Raw genomic sequence first — 19,777 nt, forward strand, 5'->3', positions numbered from 1 at the left:
GTGGATATGTGCATGTGCATATTAGTGCCTGTGCAAGCAAAAGGAGGGTGTCAGGTCTCTTAGACCTGGAGTGACAAGGCAGTAAGTAATGAGCCAGCTGACGTGGGTGCTGGGAACTGCGCTCAGTCCTCTGCAAGTGCAGTACCTGCTTTCAACTACCAGTCATCTCCCCAGCTCTATCCTTTTCTAAAGTTTTTGTTAACTACTATTAATATTGTGTATGTGTGTACGTGGGGTGGTCAGAAGACATTGGCCGGGAGTTGGTTCTCTTCTTCCACCATGTGGGTTACAGGGATTAAACTCAGGTCATGAGCCTTGGTAGATGCCTTTATATGCTATAATTCAAAATATATTCTACAAAGACTAAAGAACTAAGTATAAAATATAACCGTCTTAACCCAATAAAGGTTTATAAAGAAATACAGAATGAATGACTTCAACACAGAACTCTGTAAGCACAACAAGTACTTGAGGAAATGCAAAGAAAAATACCGAGAAAGATGGCTATGCAAAAATCAATAAACTCCATCAGTCTGAAGCTGAAAACTGAAAGCTAAACAGCATCCACAAATACAAAATAATCCTTAACACACATCATATGCAGACAGACAGACAGACAGACACACACACACACAGAGCAAACAAATCAATGCAAACCATTTTTAAAAAGACCATGCTAAAGAAAGCCAACAGCCAGTCCCTCAACAAAAACCAGTAGTTAGGAAATACAGGAAGTGAGTCAATGGCGACATTTTCCCATACATTTGGTAGAAAACAGCATGAAAGGAACAAGGACTGCAGCTTAAAAATTGTTCTAGTTTGTTTTTCTATTGCGGTGATAAGACTGACCAAAAGCAACTTGGGGAGGAAAGGGTTTATTTCATCTTATAGGTTACGGTCCATCATCCAGGGAAGCCAAGGCTTTAAAAACAAGGCAGTTACTGAAGCAGAGACCACGGTGGAACAATGCTCAGTGACTTGTTCCCAGGGAGGCAATTCCTTAACTGAAGTTCCTTCTTTCCAAATGTGTCAAGCACATTTGTGAATACAAAGAAATGCAAGATGAAAAGGTTCCTTTTGAAGAGGACCATACACATGCAGAAGAAAGGTAAGTCAGAGTAAGTTAGGTATGAATACAAGGGCAACTCTTCTGGAACTGAAAGTGAACAAACAGCTCAGCACAGGGCTTTGAAAGATGTGAGTTGTTCATGTAGGTGCAGATCAGCTCATTTCACCTGGAATTCTTGTACATTAGTGATGTCACAGCAGGCGGCTTGTCTCAAATGAGCTTTCCAAGCCATCTTAAGCACCAGAATAGTGAGTGAGTTATGATTAAATATGGCACAAAAATCTAAGGATATTTTACACATTCAATTAGTTTTCTCCAACTCAAAAGAGGATTGTGAAATGCATACAAAGAATAAAAGTAATTCAAATATGTCAAACATCTTAACGCAGTTCTACAGTTTTCTTAAAATTAATTTATCTAAGGTACAATGACACAGTTCCCACTCAAAAAGCTGGAAGTCAATAGTACACTATTAGAGTTTACACTGCAATGCATGGTATTACTGTCAACAGAAACAGCTGAGCGATTCCTGTTGTAAATATGCAAGTTTCCCCACAACTCACCACTGCCTTGAATCCAAGTTCCGAAGTTCTCTAAGCAGCTTTTCATTTTTCTTCAGGAGATGAAAGCTCCTCCTAAATGGAGAGATTTATAAACATTTCGTCACCTTTGCAGGGAAGGACATGACAGTCCGGAAACACTTCCCTTCTACTCATGCAACTTTTACACTTTTCTTGCCTTTCCATACTTCTAACACAAAGGAGAACAGACCCTAAAAAAGATGCAAAGATATACATCATTATTCCTCCCAGGCCTTCATTCATCTGATAATGCACCTTGTCAAGGCCAGTTCAAATTGTCCGTGTAGATGTGAGCACCTAAAGTAACATCCGGAGAAACGGATACAAGGACTTGTAAGAGTCTGCTTCTTCCCCTTGTTTGTGTGTGTGTATGTGTTGTGTATGTGGTACAAGAGAATCAAACCAGAGGCTTACACATACCAGCAAAGCTTTAATATTATATATATTATATATAATATTAAATATTATATATATGTGTGTGTGTGTACACATATATAACACACATACACCCTCAGTCCTATTATTGCATAAACATGTGTGTATGTATATACACATATTATATTTCCTCAGTCCTATTATGTATTTTTAAAAAATATGAATAAACACGTAATTTTTAATTTATGTGCACTAAATATGTAAATAAAATTAATACACTGTCATAAAATACAACTTTCCATCTTTAACTTTCCTTAGGAAACAATATATAGACCATTCCCTAACAAGAAACTAGAATGTATTTCTCTAATAACTAAATGACGATTACCTGTAGTCAGCTACAACATAAGGCAAACTATGCTTGTTATACAGAGGGGCAAAGGGGATGCAGAGGTGGCTCAGCAGACAACAGTGTCTTATGTTAAGCCTGAATCTGAGTATAATCCCTGCAGCTCACATGGTGGAAAGACAGAAGTGACTCTTGGGAGTTGTCCTTTGACCTTCATACAGGTGCCATGGCATGTGTGTACCCTCATACCTCAGGAAATAAAGGAAAAAGTAATGTAAAATGGCTGAGGCAAGAATACTGTTTAACAAACGGAAGGTTTTAAATCAAGTGAAAGTGTGAATACTACGCAAGAGGGAGAGCAGGCCCATCGTAATGCCTCACATGTGCCTGGAGTACTGCAGACCTAGTCATCCAGTCATTTCCAAGCTTCTCCCTCCTACTATAAGCTGAATAGAAAGGATATATTTCTATGATTTAATGATAAAATAAATGCCATTTCCATTCTCCTACAGCTTTTGATAGCATAAAAACTAAAAACAAAATGTAGATTGTACACAGCATGCCTAAGGTCTTGTGTTCAATTCCTATTAAAAACAACAACAAAACCTAACTGTAGCCAGGCATGTTGGCACACAATTATATGACTATAATTTCTAAGTTATATAGTTTTAGTAGATACTGTGAAAATGTCAAAAATGTACTGGATTAAATTACTTTTTATTCCCCTCAATTTTAATATGCTTCAACAGTTGAAAAAAAAACAATTCAATCAACCAAATTAATAAACAAACTCAAACAATTTGCCTATTGGTCAAAAAAACCTAATTGGTAGATAGAATATACAGTTTTCTTTTCTTTCTAAAGGGTTTTAAAAAAGATTCATTTTATTTTATATGTATGAGTGTTTTGCCTGCATGTATACTACACATGTACCACATGCATGCCTGGTGCAGAGGTTAGAAGAGGATGTTGGATCCTCTAGAACTGGATTTACAGACAAGTTCTTAGCCACTATGTAGGTGCTGGGAATAGAATTTGGATCCTCTGCAAAGAACAAGTGCTCCTAATCACTGAACCAACTCTTCAGCTCCTAGTTATTTTTTTAAAAATTTTCTTAATTATGCCCAAGGAGGCCTGAACAAGGTGTAGACTCACTGGAGCTCCAGTCCCAGTTATGAGGTACCCACTGGGATGCTAGAGACGACTGAACTTGGATCCTCTGAAAGAGTAGTACACTCTTAGCTGCTGAGTCATCTCTCCAGCATGCTAGATAGAATTTAATAAGAATAAAGACTACATTTTTGTTTGTTTTTCAAGACACAGTCTCACTATAGCCTTAGCTGCCCTGGAACTTGTTCTGTAGATCAGTCTGGCCTTGAACTCACAGAGATCTGCCTCCCAAATGCTGGGATTAAAGAAAGGTGTGCGCCACTGCTGTAGGATGGTCTGTATGTCAAGTGTGTTGCTGATTGGTCAATAAATAAATCATTGATTGGCCAGTGGCCAGGCAGGAAGTATAGGCGGGACAAGGAGGAGAAAAAACTGGGAAGTGGAAGGCTGAGTCAGAGACACTGCCAGTCGCCATGATGACAAACAGCATGTGAAGATGCCGGTAAGCCACAAGCCACATGGCAAGGTATAGATTAATGGAAATGGATTAATTTAAGCTGTAAGAACAGTTAGCAAGAAGCCTGTCATGGCCATACAGTTTGTAAGCAATATAAGTCTCTGTGTTTACTTGGTTGGGTCTGAGCAGCTGTGGGACTGGCGGGTGACAGAGATTTGTCCTGACTGTGGGCCAGGCAGGAAAACTCAAGCTACACGCCACCATTGCCTGAGACTAAAATTCTTGATCAGAAGATTAGGACTAATGGTTTTTTTTTTTTTTTTTTTAAAAAAAAGGAAAACTCTGCCGGGCGGTGGTGGCGCACGCCTTTAATCCCAGCACTCGGGAGGCAGAGCAAGGCGGATCTCTGTGAGTTCGAGGCCAGCCTGGACTACCAAGTGAGTTCCAGGAAAGGCAGCAAAGCTACACAGAGAAACCCTGTCTCGAAAAACCAAAAAAAAAAAAAAAAAAAAAGGGAAACTCCTCCTCTCTTCTTACCGTTTGTCCCAGGAATTCATTCCCAATATACTAAGAAGCAACCTGCAGTAATAAAATGCTGACTGAGGCTTCTGAGGTGTTGGTTCATCTTGTTCGGAGGCTTTCATGTTTAAGTCATTAAAGTGCTTCTCCACAAACTCTTTTTCTTCTGTGTATTGCTTAAGGATAGCATTAATGACGTCATTCTCCTGTTTTTCAGAAATGCATATGGGTTGGGGAGCAGGAACATTGAGGGAGATTCCAGTTCTCTGTAAACATTCAGGACTCGTAGTGCCTAAATACTGCAGGAGCTCATCAAGAGCATCTTCTTCCTCCCTTATTGTAGACCAGGTTGGTACAGTTTCTCTAAACCTCCTAAGCTGAAGAGAAAGTCCATCCTTCACTGTTATGTCTTCTACGCATTCATTAGATGTAGGAGGCTCTTCCGGTTTCTCTTGGTGAGACATTGAAAGTATGAGAGATGTAGGTTCAGACACACTACTCACAATGGGCGGTCCATACAGGATGGCAGAATCCCATGAGTACTTTCCAGAGAGATCCCGCACTATGATTCTAACATTTGAACTGGCTGACACAAGGCCAGCAGCTAACCCTCCGCCAGGCAAACTCTCTTCTGCTCTAATCTGGATACAAGACACCAAGGTTGTGTTATTCAGCACGAAGAACTGAATGTTGGGACTTTCAAAGAGCTCGGGAGAGAGTTCAGAACTCTCACTGTAATGATTGTCATGATTTTCACAGACCTGACTTGTCAGCATAGCAGGACCACCACTCATTGGATAATGGCCCAAGTGATTCACCAGATGGGTAATGACAGTACGGGCTGCTATAGAGATCAATCCTTGTTGCATCTGAGTTTTCACTGAAAAAAAAAAAAGGAAAAAAACCACAAATGAGTAGGAATAATATTGCTTCCTAGGAGTCACAAAACATATTGGAAAATGAGGACATTATCCCATTGCTAACATCACAATCCAATATCTGAATAAACATTAATGTATACAATTTAGCTTTCTTATTATAGGAATAATGGCAGAGTATAGAAAACTTTTCTAATGAAGTAGTTTTATTTATTTTATAAGGAAGCCCTTTGGAAACTGTAGCTAATGGATTCACAATTTAAACAAAAGCTTTTAAATGTAGATCACCTTTGAAGATCAAAATTGTCAAAAATCAATTCCCTGAAATACACTAAACACACAGACTAAAAACCAATGAAATCTATCCAACTGATAGGTTTATCTCATGGAGACATTCCAGATTTAGAGACATAGTCTGCAGCATCTTTAAATGTCATTTCATTCTGGCTTTTACTGATGATAACAAGTATGTCAGAGGAAAGTGTTCTCTGAATTAAACTTCAAGAATGAGAATGAATTGACACAGTGAACAGTGTACACTTGTATCACAAGGAAACTTTATAGGCCAAGCTCCAAACATGAGCTGTGGGGGCTGGAGAGATGTCACTGGTTAAGAGCACTTGCTCTGCCAGAGGACCCAGGTTTGGCTCCCGACACCCAAATCAGGAGGCTCACAACTGCCTGTAACTCCATCCCAAAGTGACACAATTTGCCTCTTGTTTCCTTGAGCACTCTACATATGTGTATATACCCACTAAGAGACATATATACACATAATTAAAAACTTAAAAAATATGGGCTGAGGATATAGTTCAGTTGTAGAATATTTGCCCAGCAATAGCAAGACCCTAAGATTGATCTCCAGTGCTTTACAAAAAACAAACAAATAAAAAAAAAGGTTGATGATGAATCTACTTGTTTAGGCATTATAATTTTTTAAGCACTTTTTTTTTTTCTTTTAATGTGTACTAGTGTTTTGCCATAGAAAGTTTCAGGTCCCCTGAAACTTGAGTTACAGACAGTTGTGAGCTGCCACATGGGTGCTGGGAGTTGAACCCAGTCCTCTGAAGAGCAATCAAGTGCTCTTAACTGCTGAGCTCCAAACCCCCTGGGAAGGGGAAATAGATGAGATCTCCTGGGTAAACTGGGGGTGGGGGTGTAGAGGGGAGGGGGTGGGGGATGGGAACATGAGGGACCAGGATGGTTGAGTTGGGGGAGGGATGGAGAGGGACAGTAATAAAAGATACTTTGATAGAGAGGGTCATTATGGGGTTAGAAAGAAGCCTGGTGCCAGAGAAACAAGGATGACCCCAGCTAAGACTCCTAGCAATAGTGGAGAGGGTGCCTGAACTGGTCTTCCCCTGCAGTCAGATTGGTGACTACCCTAAATGTCATCATAGAACTTTCATCCAGTAACTGATGGAAACAGATGCAGAGATTCACAGCCAAGCACTGGGCTGAGCTCCAGGAGTCCAGTTGAAGAGAGGGAGGAGGAATTATAAAAGCAAGGGGGGTCAAGATCATGATGGGGAAACCCACAGAGACAGCTGACCCAAGCTTGTGGGAGCTCAAGGACTCTGGATTGACAGCTAGGGGGCCTGCATGGGACCGACCTAGGCCCTCTGCATGTGGGTAACAGTTGTGTAGCTTGGTCTGTTTGTGGGGTCCCTAGCAGTGGGACCAGTAATCTGTCCCTGATGCATGAGCTGGCTTTTTGAAACCTATTCCCTATGGTGGGATGCCTTGCTCAGCCTTGATGCAGGGGGAGGAGCTTGGTTCTGACTCAACTTGATATGTCATGCTTTGTTGACTCTCATGGGAGGCCTTACCCTTTCTGAGGAGTGGATGGGGGGGGCGCATAGAAAGGAGGTAGGGGGAGGAAACAGGAGGGGTGGGGAGGAGTTGGTGTTCTTGCCTCTACTCAGATTTACACAGTTACAGAATGACTATATTTCCCTGTTATTCTACCATTATCAGATAATAATCACATTATCCTGTAAGAACAGCCTAGGCTTACTTGTAAAGATGAATTAAAAGCTCTTATGTACAAGGCTCAGAATAATAAATACAATATAAACTATTCAATTGTGACAGCATTATAAGGGATACAGCTTTTAGACATTTCTCTTTTAAACTTGCTTATAAATGCACCCCAAGAATGGCTCAGCTCATTCTGTAGAACATAAGCCCCCAAGCCCAGGCATTAGTCTATCCTATACATCCTCTGCCTAAAGGAGGAGACAGTGGGAATTTAGTTCAAAAGAGCTGTGGAGCTGGACAAGGAGGTGCACATATATAATCCTGCACTTGGGTAGGCTGAGGCAGGATAATCAGGGGGAGCACAAGGCTTGCCTGAATATATAGTAAGACCCAGCTCAAAACCACAAAAACCAAAAAGTCATTCACTTAAATACTCGTCACCTGCTTTAAGCACCATACAAAAAACAGCAAGTCACAAAAAACTGCTACAATCTACTATAATTGTTAACACTGAAAATACTTAAAGGACGAATTTCAAATTTAGATATGAGCAAAATCATTGCTTCTCTAAATTCAGGATATATGCACATATATGAAAAGATCAAAATCTTTTAATTTGTTAATTAGGTGGTTAGATTTATTTAGATTTTTGAGCAGTAAACTAAAGAAAATATCTCTCTCATACTTACCTAAGTTAGAAAGACATAAAATTCTCTAATTTAAAAATTAAAATGAAATTATAAAATAACCAGTTTGGTGAGAAAATGCAAAATGGAGATACCAATGCTTCTAAGGCACTGTGTAACTAGCATTCATTAAATAAACGCAGCTAGTCAGGGTTATCTGTTCAGATCGTCACATTAAACAAGCCCTACATCATTTGCAGCAAACCCATAATTACAGATTATTATGGCATACAAAAGCAGCAAGCCATAAAAAGCTGCTGCAATTCACTGTGCTGTAAAAGACATGCAGGGGAAGTTAATTCTGGCAAACGCTTTAAATATTAGCTTTGCATAATATGTATAGGTGAGACTATAATCAGGAAAGAATGGATCTTTGGAGCTTCCTTTCACTCTGGCCCTGCAAGTGATTTTTTTTCTAATAAAACTACTGCCATTTGACAAAAAGCCAATTTCACTACCTTCCCTTGTTCTGCAGTAAATTTAATAATTATAGTCACTCCTGCCAATAGTTTTCAAATCACTTTTCAATCCAATACTGAGCTGATTATGAGCACTCTATGTTTAGAATTCATTGGCCAAAAAAGTACTTAAAGACAATGAAGCATGTCTTAGACAAGGACACAATGATCAGTCATTTTTGCCTTAAAAAAAAAAAAAGGAAAAAGCCTCAAAAAAAAACCCCCTACAGAACATGCCCCCCAATAAAACCCAGCAAACCCCACAGAATGTAGCTCAGAGTCCAGAGCCCCAGTAAAGTAGTATCACCTGTTGCTCCCTTGTGCTCTTCCTACACGATGCTGAATTCATGTGGACTCACGGTCTTTGAGGACACACAAGGGGACAACTAGCACAGAGAACAGAAGTACGGAGTGTCTGGTGTCAGCAGTAAGCTCCCCTTGGAAAGAGCTTTTCCTCTACTTACCGTACTTTACAGTAAGTTTTACACAAAACACAGTCAACTGTTGGCAGGGGTGGTGAGATGGCTCAGCAGCAAAGACAATTGCTACCAAGCTTGATGACTAAGTTCCATCCCGAGCACCCACACAATGAGAGCACAGAACTGACTCTCACAAGATTTCCTCTGACCCAAACACATGTTGTGTGCACACACACACTACATATTTTTAAAAGTAATAAAAACCTTTTGATAAATAAGCAAATTTTATTTATTATTCTATTTAAAAATATACTGTCTTAGAGTGTTACCATCAAATGTAAAGAACAAGCATCTTTTTATATAACATCAAGTAAAATAAACACTATACTTTGTGATATCTAAAGTTTTTCATTACTATCAATTATTGTCTAAATTTTTTGTTCTATTACACAACCCAGAATGTTTTTCAGAGCTAAATAATAATTAAATTTTTATGTTCCTATTATTTTACGTACTTGTGCTCTAGACAAATTATTAGCAACTTGCATTCAATTATATTCAACTCAAAGCTGGAGTTGATCAATTTCCTTGACTTTTAACTTCATAACTTCAATTCTATAGGGTCAAGTTTAACTCTTTTAATCGTCTGTAACTATTTTTTCTATATTGGAAAAACCAAACTCTTCCTTCATAGCCTACTCTTTAACCACAACCTCCTAGTCCAATTGGGTGTTTTTAAAAAAGACTTGTTTATCCATTATTTTATGTATATACCAGAATAAGGAATCTGATCCCATTACAGATGGTTGTGAACCCAGGACCTCTGGAAGAGCAGCCAGTGCTCTTAACCACTAAGTCATCTCTCCAGCCCTATCCAACTGTGTTTTGAGGAGCCCTAGGAGAAGCCCCTGGAAAGGTGACTGGATCTTTAGGTTCCAGTCTATTGAAGCTTTATTTTTAAAAGTTTTACAAATTGGGCTTCTTTATAAAACTTATTTGAAGAAATTCTACCACCTAACACACTGTGAACTGAGGGCATAGTCCACCAACTCTCAGCAGTTCTCAACCACGGCTGCAGATTATTTCCTTGCAGCATCTTGGAAACCCTGGCAATTTTAGCAGACAGACCATCAACATCTATTGATGGAATTAGAGTATCCATATTCTACTGTGGGCTAAACTGAGAACCACTTCTTTGCTTTCTTATATCCATCCACATCTACCTTCTACCTCTTAAGAACACTCTATTTTCTCCCTAGCTGTTAGTTATGCCTGGAAGCAGTTCTTTACCAAACTTAGGCTCCAGATGTAAACTGCAAATCAATATTCAGACATTCATAGTTCCTTTGAATTTGTTACACTCACCTTAGTAACTGATCGGTACAACCAAAAGTTTATGACAGTTTATTTTTCCTTGGGCTCTTCATGACTCTTACCAATTCCTTTAATTCACTTTCCTTTTCCTTTTCTTTCTAGTCCCAAATGAAGGGCAAATCCTAGCACTAATGAGTTCCCATATATCCCTTTATGGACTTTATTCTTTAAATAATACCCTACTCACTTATTTTAAGTAAATTCAACTCACTTCAATATCCTTCAATATCAATGGACTCAATTTGCCAATAAAGACACAGGCTAACAGAATGGATATGAAAACTGGATCCATCATTCTGCTGCATACAAGAAATGCACCTCAACATCAAAGATAGATACTAACTACCTCAGGGTAAAGTGTTGGGAAAAGATTTTCCAATCAAATGTACCTAAGAAAGCAAGCTGGTGTAGCTATCCTAATATCTAACAAAATAGACTTTAAACCAAATTTAATCAAAAGAAATGGAGAAGGGCATTTCATATTCATCAAGGGAAAAATCTACCAAGATGATGTCTCAATTCTGAACATTTATGCCCCAGATATAAGGGCACCCACATTTGTAAAAGAAACATTACTAAAGTTTAAATCACACACAATGGTAGTGGGAGACTTCAATACCCAACTCTCAGCAATGGACAGGTCAGTCAGACAGAAACTAAATAGAGAAATAACAGAACTCATAGACATAATGACTCAAATAGATCTAACAGATATCTACAGAACATTTCACCCAAACACAAAAGAATATACCTTCTTCTCAGCACTTCATGGAACCTTCTCCAAAATTGACCATATACTAGCCACAAAGCAAGTCTCAACAGATAGAAAACAACTGAGATAACTCCCTATACCCTATCAGACCACCACAGATTAAAGCTGGATTTCAACACCAGAAATAACAAAGTCTACAAACCCATGGAAACTGACCAATTCTCTACTGAGTTCCCACTCATTTAAAGGAAATTCAACTCGCTTCATCCTTAAAAACTTCCTTCACCTGAGGGAAGGAGAGCTGACTCCCATCAACTGTCCTCTGTGCATATATTCATATACAAATCAAAAAAAAATTTTGAATGCTGAACTCATTATGTACCAAGGACTGTGCAGAGGGATTTGTATATATAATCTCAGTACTCAAAACAATTCATGCTGGAACTAATATTATTATCTGCATTTTATAAACGAACTAAAATGCCTCTCAGCAACTGAGCACCTGTCAGACTTCAAAATTCTCTTACTCTTCAAAAATACTATGAAATCTACAATAAAACATTCCTAAGTATAAGTCAGCCAGACTATAAAGGGAATATTATCACATACCATATTTCTTAAACTAAAAACTAACTTATGATAGGTAAATACATGGTTAGGTAACTATAACCAGAAACCTATTTTCATGCATGGTCTCAAAGCATATCCTGTCAGAACCCAAGGAATAACATTGTCTTGAGGAAAACTCATGTTACCTTCTGTTACGGGCTGGAGTTTAGAAGACCGTTCTGAATCAGGAGAGTGTAGAGGTTCAGGTTCTTTCAGACTTTCCAAATGCATAAAAGGATCATAATCTACAGATGCCAAATCAGAAAGGCTTATTGGAAGATACTTTGGATTGCTGAAACATTGTGCTCCATATACACACCCATGTAACACCTAAGGGAGAAGAAAATATGGAAACAAAACAGTCACCAGTGACATGAAAGCTTGGCAAAACGTGAATAGTTTACACCTTAGCTCTTCAGTGAAGGTGATATTTAATAACTCTTAAAAAGATGTGTAAAATCTAACCAGTGGTTCTCATATTCAACAGAATCTAATCCCTTTCAAACTTCTGTGATGGAACAAGTCTGTCGTGTAAGAAGTACTCATAAATTATTACTTCTAGGTTCTATGCAAGTTTTTTTTTTTTTTTTTGTTTTTCAAGACAGGATTTCTCTGTAGTTTTGGTGCCTGTCCTGGATCTTGCTCTGTAGACCAGGCTGGCCTCGAACTCACAGAGATCCATCTGGCTCTGCCTCCTCATTGCTGGGCTTAAAGGCTTGTGCCACCACCTACTTCTAGGTTCTATAAGCAAAGTCTGTGTATTTTAGAATATATCTAGTTTTAAATAATGAAAACATTATACTCAGAAATATTATCAGATACTGAATGTCATTTCTGAAGTTTTAAAAACACTTGGTTATCAAATAAATAATAAAGCAAGCAAGAAGATTTACCTTATAAATGCAGTTGAGGACAGATTTTTCTGTCTTATCATTTTCTGCTCCTGTAGCATGGACTGGCTGGAGTAGTGTCTTTAAAGGTAAGGCCATGATCCAGTCCAGAAGGCAAAGAAGTAATGATACAACCAACTGTAACAACAATAAAGCGATTATCAATATAAACTTGTAAGAGAAGGGCTTTCCCCACTCCCACCCCCCCCCTTTTTTTTTGAGAAAGGGTCTCATGTAGCCTAAGATGTAGCAGCTATGATGGTTTAATATTGATTACCAATTTGATAGGACCTAGAATCACCTAGGAGACAAATTGCTGTATGTCTGTGAGTTTCTAAACTGGACTGAGAGATTCTGTCTCAAAATAATAAGATGGATAACAATTGAGGAAGACACCAAAAACAGACTTCTGGCTTCCATATACACATGCACACCTGTGTGCATGTACACACACACACAGGAAAGTTGGGGAGATGAGATGGACGGGTGCCACCTACATGGGTAGCACCTTCACATGCACCGTGGTGCAAGACTGAATAAAAAAATGAAAGCAAGCAGGGGGCTAGCCTTCATTGCTCTCTGCTCCCTGACTACACATGCGGTGTGTGAGGTGTCTCACATTCTTCCCTTAAGTTTCACTTATCAAGTATTTTATTACAGACAGAAGAAAAATAACTAATTCATTAGCCATGGATGACCTTGAACTCCTGTCTTCCTGTTTTCACTTCCCAAGAGCTGAGACTACAAACCTGTGCCACCATACCAGGTTTATGCAGTGCTGGGTATTGAAGCCAGGGCTTTGTCAATGCTACGTGAGCATGTTACCAATTGAATCTCCGGTAAGGGATTCTTAATAATCAATAAATCACTTTGTTATTCTTGGGTTTCTAGAATTTATTACAGGAACCTTAAATCCTAAATTCAACTATGAACACTGATATTGATACACAAACCATTAGTTAACTATAACAGCAATATACATTGAGGATAAGAGTATAGCCAGGGGACGGAGCATCCTGAGCTTGGTATCCTGAGCATTAGACAAAAGAAAAAGGAAAACATAACTGCATTCAAGTAACTATACAAATATATACCACAATTAAATATATTAAGTTATGATTTCTGTGTGTGGATGTGGGAGTGTGTGTGCCATGAAGCTTATTGGGGAGGACAACTTGTGGGAGTCAGTTTTCTCCTTCTACCATGCAGATTCCAGAAACTAAGCTTAGGTCATTAGCCTTGGTAACAAGCACCTTTACACACTGAGCTATCCCATATCCCCAACTTTCGTGTGTGTGTGTGTGTGTGTGTGTGTGTGTGTGTGTGTGTGTGTGTGTGTGATGTGCACATGGAGGCCAGAGGTCTATGTTTCATGTCCTTCTCAATTGCTCTCCATCCTATTATCTGAGACAGAATGACCCTCTCCCTGCACCTATGCTCATTGATTCAGCTAGACTAGCTGGATAGCTAGCCCCGGGCATCCTCCTGTTTCTGCTTCCCCAGCACTGGTTGCTGGCGTGTGCCCTCATGCCTGGCTCTCTATGTGGTGATGGGGATCTGAACTGGGGTCTTTATGCTTGCGTTGTCAAGCACTCTGCATTCTGAGCCATCTCCTTAGCTCTCTCCATTTCCCTTTTCTAATTTGTAATACCTCAGTTAGTAGCCTTCTAGAAAGCTGTTACTCATTTTATTAAATAAAACCTTTCAGTAACTTTTAAAATAACAGACACCATAAACACAATACTTTTACCCCAACACAGAATTATCTTTTGTACTAGACTTAAAAATCACAATTAATGCTAAATAATAAATAGTGCCATGAAAGTGGTAATCAGGCAGCGACTAGGTCTATTCATCATCAAAGATAAACTCTCCAAGTTGAGGTTTAATCCTGTTTTAACTAATGTATCCTCACAAAACTAAAACTTTCCATCTACTCCTACAACAGAAAGCATGTATGGTGATTTGAAGGGCTCATATGGATACTCTGTCCCAGACAGTGGGACTGCTTGGGAAGATTAAGGTTGTAGCCTTGTTGGAGGAGCTGTGTCACCACATGCCATCTATCAGAACAAGGAATGTTCTAATAAACCAACAACTGCTGAAAACCCAGTCCGTTAACAAAGGTTAAGATGTAACAGTACATTTACAAACAGAACACAGGTTTGGGCTTTTCTTTTGCTATAGAGGACATTACTGAGCTAGCTAGTGAAATCTCCATAAGATTTAGAGATTACAACTAACAAACCAGTGTTATCCCTAACTGTTGACAGCTGTACTGTGGTCATAAAGAACTGCTTGCTTTGAGGAAGAACACAGTGAAGTCTGTAGGCACACCCTGTAGTATGGAGAATGCACTTACAACACTGCGGCAGAGCGATAAAGCCATATGGACTGAAGGAGGAATAAAGGGAAGAGTTAACAAAGACTCCTCCTCCTCTTCTGGAAACTTCCCTCCAATCGGAACTCATGGCCTCCATGTGCTTACATGCCATGAGGAGGCTCAGAGTTCCATCCTCAGCATCATAACAAACCCAAATGACCCCCGGAAATTAATGTTCTAATGTGGAACTGAAATCAAAGTTCGGAATTGATGTCAACAGAAAGAGGAAAAGTTTTGGAATCTATCTGCCAGTGATAGGTCCCTTTCTTCAGGTTCATATGTAGTAACAACCATATGAATGTGGGTGATTAAGTTCTTATTTCTGTTGACTGGGGATAAAAAAGTTTTGCTGTTTGTTTAAGTTGCAATAATCCCTATGAAGTGCACAGTGACAGGGTTTTTTTTTTTCCCTTTTAAATCAGCATATAAACGATCTTTACTCCTTTTTCTTTTGTTTGTTTTTCTGGCAGTACTCAGGATCAAACACAGGGCTTCATGCAAGCTAGGCAAGTGCTCTACAGGTGAATTATATCACTAGATTTTTTTAACCCCTGTCTACTAGATTGTTTAAAATTACAATGTTATATTCACCAATAACAATAAATTCTTTCAGAAATCTAAAATTCCTTGCTTATACAGAGTTTACTCATGTTCTTATAAGCCTATGGCTAAGGAAGGTGTATGAACTCCATTGTAAGTGATTTGATTGTCATCCATAAGAAATGCCTGTCATATGCACATTCTGTGACTCCTGGATTATGCTTAGAGAACTATTGATGAGGTAGTGACGAACCAGCCTGCCTCCATCGTAGGCTTTAAAGCCATCTTATAGTAAAGACAAACTAGGTTCATAAAAAAAAAAGAAAGAAATGACTGTCTATATTGTGTTTTACTTAACAATATTAATAGTTCCCAGATAAAATGAGAGGGTTGTCTAAGTCTAATACACAAACTTGTCTAAGTGTAATACACAAGCTTGTCTAGGTGTAATACACAAGCCTGTCTAAGTGTAATACACAAGCTTGTCTAGGTGCAATACACAAGCTTGTTGTCTAGGTGTAACACACAAGCTTGTCTAAGTGTAATACATAAGCTTGTTGTCTAGGTGTAATACATAAGCTTCAAACAAAATCTTGATGGAAGAGAATGCTAAGGTATAAAGATGAATGGAAAGGTATAAGGATGCAAAACAGTAGAGAAAAAACATTGCAAATCTTTTTAAAGTCTAAAGTCTAAAACATTTATATGGTCCCAAACACTCCTTATAATGTATGTATGTATATGTGTGTGTATGTATGTATATCCTTTATATTGATATATCCTTTATATTTATATGTACTCCTCCTTTATATTTATAGTTTTTAGTAAAATATTCGTCATCTTTAAAAGGGATGGGAGGTAGAACAGAGCAGTAAGAGGTAGAAAAGAGGAATACTGGAATAGGAAGGGTTAAATGGGATAGGGGATGGGAGGGTAATATAGAGGAGGGATACAGAACACTAAAGACCTCCTGGAAAAGATAGCCTAAGGTAAATGTCACATGGTAGAACTTTTCTGAGGGCAGAGGAAATGCCTTTTCTTAAGAAGTATGCTTCTAGGCCTGGAATTGTGGTGTACACCTTTCATCCCAGCACTCGAGAGGCAGAGGCAGGCAGATTTCTGAGTTCGAGGCCAGCCTGGTCTACAGAGCCAGTTCTGGGACAGCCAGGACTACACAGAGAAACCCTGTCTCAGAAAACAACAACAACAACAACAGAGGTATACTTCTAGTATATTCTTGTACTCTATTTATTATAAATGTCCTTCCACTGATAATAGCTGTCAAAAAACCAAGTGACTGTCTTCAGAGGTGGTAAATTTCTCAGAATCTCTACCAACTTCATTATCTGGCAGGCTATAGTAAAATCATTATAAGTAAACAAAATGCTTGCTAAGTTTCCTTACTACTCTGAGATTTCAAGACAGTCAAATGTTTACAAAATTAAAACTAGAATGAAATTTAAATTTTGTTTGTTTATTTATTTAATGTGAATGAATATTTTGTCTACATGGATGTCTGTTCAACGTTTGTGTGCCTGGTGCCATGAGGCTAGAAGAAGGACTTGGATGCCCTGATACTGGAGTTACAGACATCAGTGAGTCTCCATGTGGTGCTAGGAATCGAACTTTGGTCCTCTACAATAGCGGCAAGCTATTTATAAGCCATCTCTCCAGTCAATAAAATGAAAATTTTTTATACTTAAGTAATGGAAAGTTAGAGTTCACCATAGTTGATTGAATGTTTATTTATTTGTACCTTTAAAACTTTTAAATTTAAATATTCAAGATAAATACATATTAAATGTAAAAAAAATAAAATTACCCTTTTGTCCATTTCATATGATGAAGCTTCTGTACTTGGCAAAAGATGAGTGACAGTAGCTATCAGGATCTGTAGGCAAAAGATGAAAGAGTAAGTAAATGAGTTTAAAATACAAAATATTCATTGTATTCCCTAAAATTTAATTACTACATTCTTAGTGATATAAAATTGATTGCTGTAAATTTAACATCAATATAACATCTAAACATAGTATCTAACACATATACTGTTACTTTAATTTGTACCATGGAAGCTTTTTAAGTACATTTAACTATTAATCATTTATAAGGATTATAATGTACATGTACAGAATGAAAATTACAGTGCATATGTTCTGTCAATGGTAAATAATTTCATAGTAACTCAATTCACAAGGTCAATCAATGTGTATAAAAACAGATATTTAGGTACATTTGAAGAAGTTCAAAGATGGAGGTAAAAGATTTATGAAAATCATAATCCCACTACCTCAAGAACCACACTCCAGTGCCTTTCCAGATCTCCCTATCTATGCTGACTGAGCAGCCCATATCTGAAATACTTCAAAATCCAAGAATGCTAGGGCGCATGCCAATCTGTAGCTGGGGATAATATGCAGTTGGTAGAGTGCTTGCCTAGCATGTATTTTTCCTTGCCCAGCTTGCTCCTTTTCATTATAAATCTTCATAAAAGTCAACAGTAGTAACCACACGAAATAGGCTATACTAGGCTGTTTTGAGATTTCCTTTGCCAATGCAATTAATCCAAAACTCTTCACTTTAGCCTCAGCAGACTTTTTGGACAAGGACAAAAAGCAGCTATATTATTCACCAAAATATCACAAGAACAGTCTCTAGGCCACATACAAAAATTCTTTTCCTTGAAACCTCTTGAGCCAGGCCCTCACAGTTTAAATCCCCCTCAGCACCACTGTCTTCCACGTTCCTACGAGTATGGCCATTAAGACCCACTTAAAGTGTTCAACTTCTTTTCTAATCCAAAGTCCCAAAGTCCACATTCCTCCAAACAAAAGCATCATCAAGCCTATCACAGCCAGATCTCCCACATCCCTTTCCAGGATCTAGCCTGATTCCATCATAAAAATACTAACAATATGAGTGATCGAACCAGCATCTTCTCTCCAGAACCTACCAGTTTGGTGGAAAGGTTTGCCAATGAGAATGACCTAGATGAAACCCAACACAGGATTTAACAGAACAGTCATAAAGTTCATCAAACAATTCAAGGAGTTTAAAGAAGACACAAGGAAACACGCAGTGAAATGAAGGAGAAAGAGCTTGAGGAGAACAGCTGAGTGATGCCCAGGAAACCCCAAGCCCGAGGGAGGCTGAAGGACATGACGACAGTGCAGGACTTGACAGGGGAATTCGACAAGGAGGTAGAAACACTGAAGAGAACTGAGGCTGAAATGAGAAGGGCTTGAAAACCCAACAACTCAACTAGACATCGCAAAGGGAAGCCTTCCAAGCAGAATGAATTAGTAAGAAGACAGAATTAGAGGACTTGAAGATAAAATAGAAGATCTAGACCAGAGAAGCAAGAAGTATGAAAAGTTACAAAAAAAAAAAAAGTATACACAGGAAAGGAACATACAGGAAATGTGGGACACCATGAAAAAAAACCACCTTTGAATTATAGACATAGATGAGGAAGAAGAATCGAAGGACAATGACAGATAAGAACTTCAACAAGATCATAGAAGAAAACATTCCCAAACTAAGGAAAGACACACAGAAAAGGACAAGAAGCACACAGAACAAAAGGACAAGATCAAAAAATAAAATCCCCACAGCATACCATAGTTAAAACACTGAAAAGAGACTATATTGAAAGGTGCAAGAGAAAAAGCAAAAGTCATACATAAAGAAAAAATCCATCAGAATAACAGCTGATTTCTCAATGCCAACTTGGAAAGTGAGGAGAGCCTGGAGAAATGTATTCTAAGTCCCCAAAGACTATGACAGCTAGCTTAGACTAATATGCCTGCCCAGCAAAACTACCTTCCATAATTGAAGGACAAAGAAAAACTTTCCAAGATATAAACAGCCTAAAAAATTTATATCCAGCAAAAGAAACCTAAAGAATATACAGGAAGCAAGACTTTGGGTTGAAGAGAGAAATGTGCAGAGCAGAGAGACTGGGGAAAGAAGTATGAAGCCATAATTTTTAAAACACAAAGTTCCACTGAGAACACAAACAAGACCAAAAATCAACAATGTGATGACCACAATTGACACACACATGTCAATAAGAACTTTCAGTATCAATGGCCCTGATTCTACAACCAGAAGACACAGACTGGATGGATCAAGAAACAAAAAGCATCTATCTGTTGTCTGCAAGAAACACAGCTTTTCTTCAAAGACAGGAACCACCATCAAGAAAAAGGATGCACAAAAGCACTCCAATTCAGTGGGACCGGGAAGCAAGGAAGAATCTGACAGGATGGACTTTAAATTAAACCATGTAAGAAGAGATAAAGAGGGACACCTCATTCTAATCAAGGGACAGTTAACCAGGAAGACATAGAATGCACCAAACTCCAATGCTTCCAATGTCATTAAAA

At 38.5% G+C, this 19,777-nt stretch overlaps 1 protein-coding gene across 10 annotated transcripts in view; it reads right to left on the minus strand.

Annotated features, from left to right (window-relative positions):
• The window catches only part of Ralgapa1 (Ral GTPase activating protein catalytic subunit alpha 1), a 253,765-nt gene that overhangs the window by 94,522 nt on the left and 139,466 nt on the right, over positions 1 to 19,777 (minus strand). For all 10 annotated transcript variants that reach the window (XR_008218314.1, XM_052738549.1, XM_052738556.1 and 7 more), the window contains 5 exons: positions 17,212 to 17,280; positions 12,470 to 12,604; positions 11,723 to 11,906; positions 4,479 to 5,340; positions 1,633 to 1,704 (listed from right to left, as the gene is read on the minus strand). Coding sequence is in view for 9 of the 10 variants with exons in the window: in XM_052738549.1 (XP_052594509.1) it covers positions 1,633 to 1,704; positions 4,479 to 5,340; positions 11,723 to 11,906; positions 12,470 to 12,604; positions 17,212 to 17,280 (1,322 nt within the window). In the remaining variant the exon portion in view is untranslated. The remainder of the gene's footprint in view (positions 1 to 1,632; positions 1,705 to 4,478; positions 5,341 to 11,722; positions 11,907 to 12,469; positions 12,605 to 17,211; positions 17,281 to 19,777) is intronic.

The sequence above is a fragment of the Peromyscus californicus genome, unplaced genomic scaffold (genome assembly GCF_007827085.1).
Source record: "Peromyscus californicus insignis strain IS unplaced genomic scaffold, ASM782708v3 Scaffold_15__1_contigs__length_86483966, whole genome shotgun sequence".
NCBI classification, from domain to species: Eukaryota; Metazoa; Chordata; class Mammalia; order Rodentia; family Cricetidae; genus Peromyscus; species Peromyscus californicus.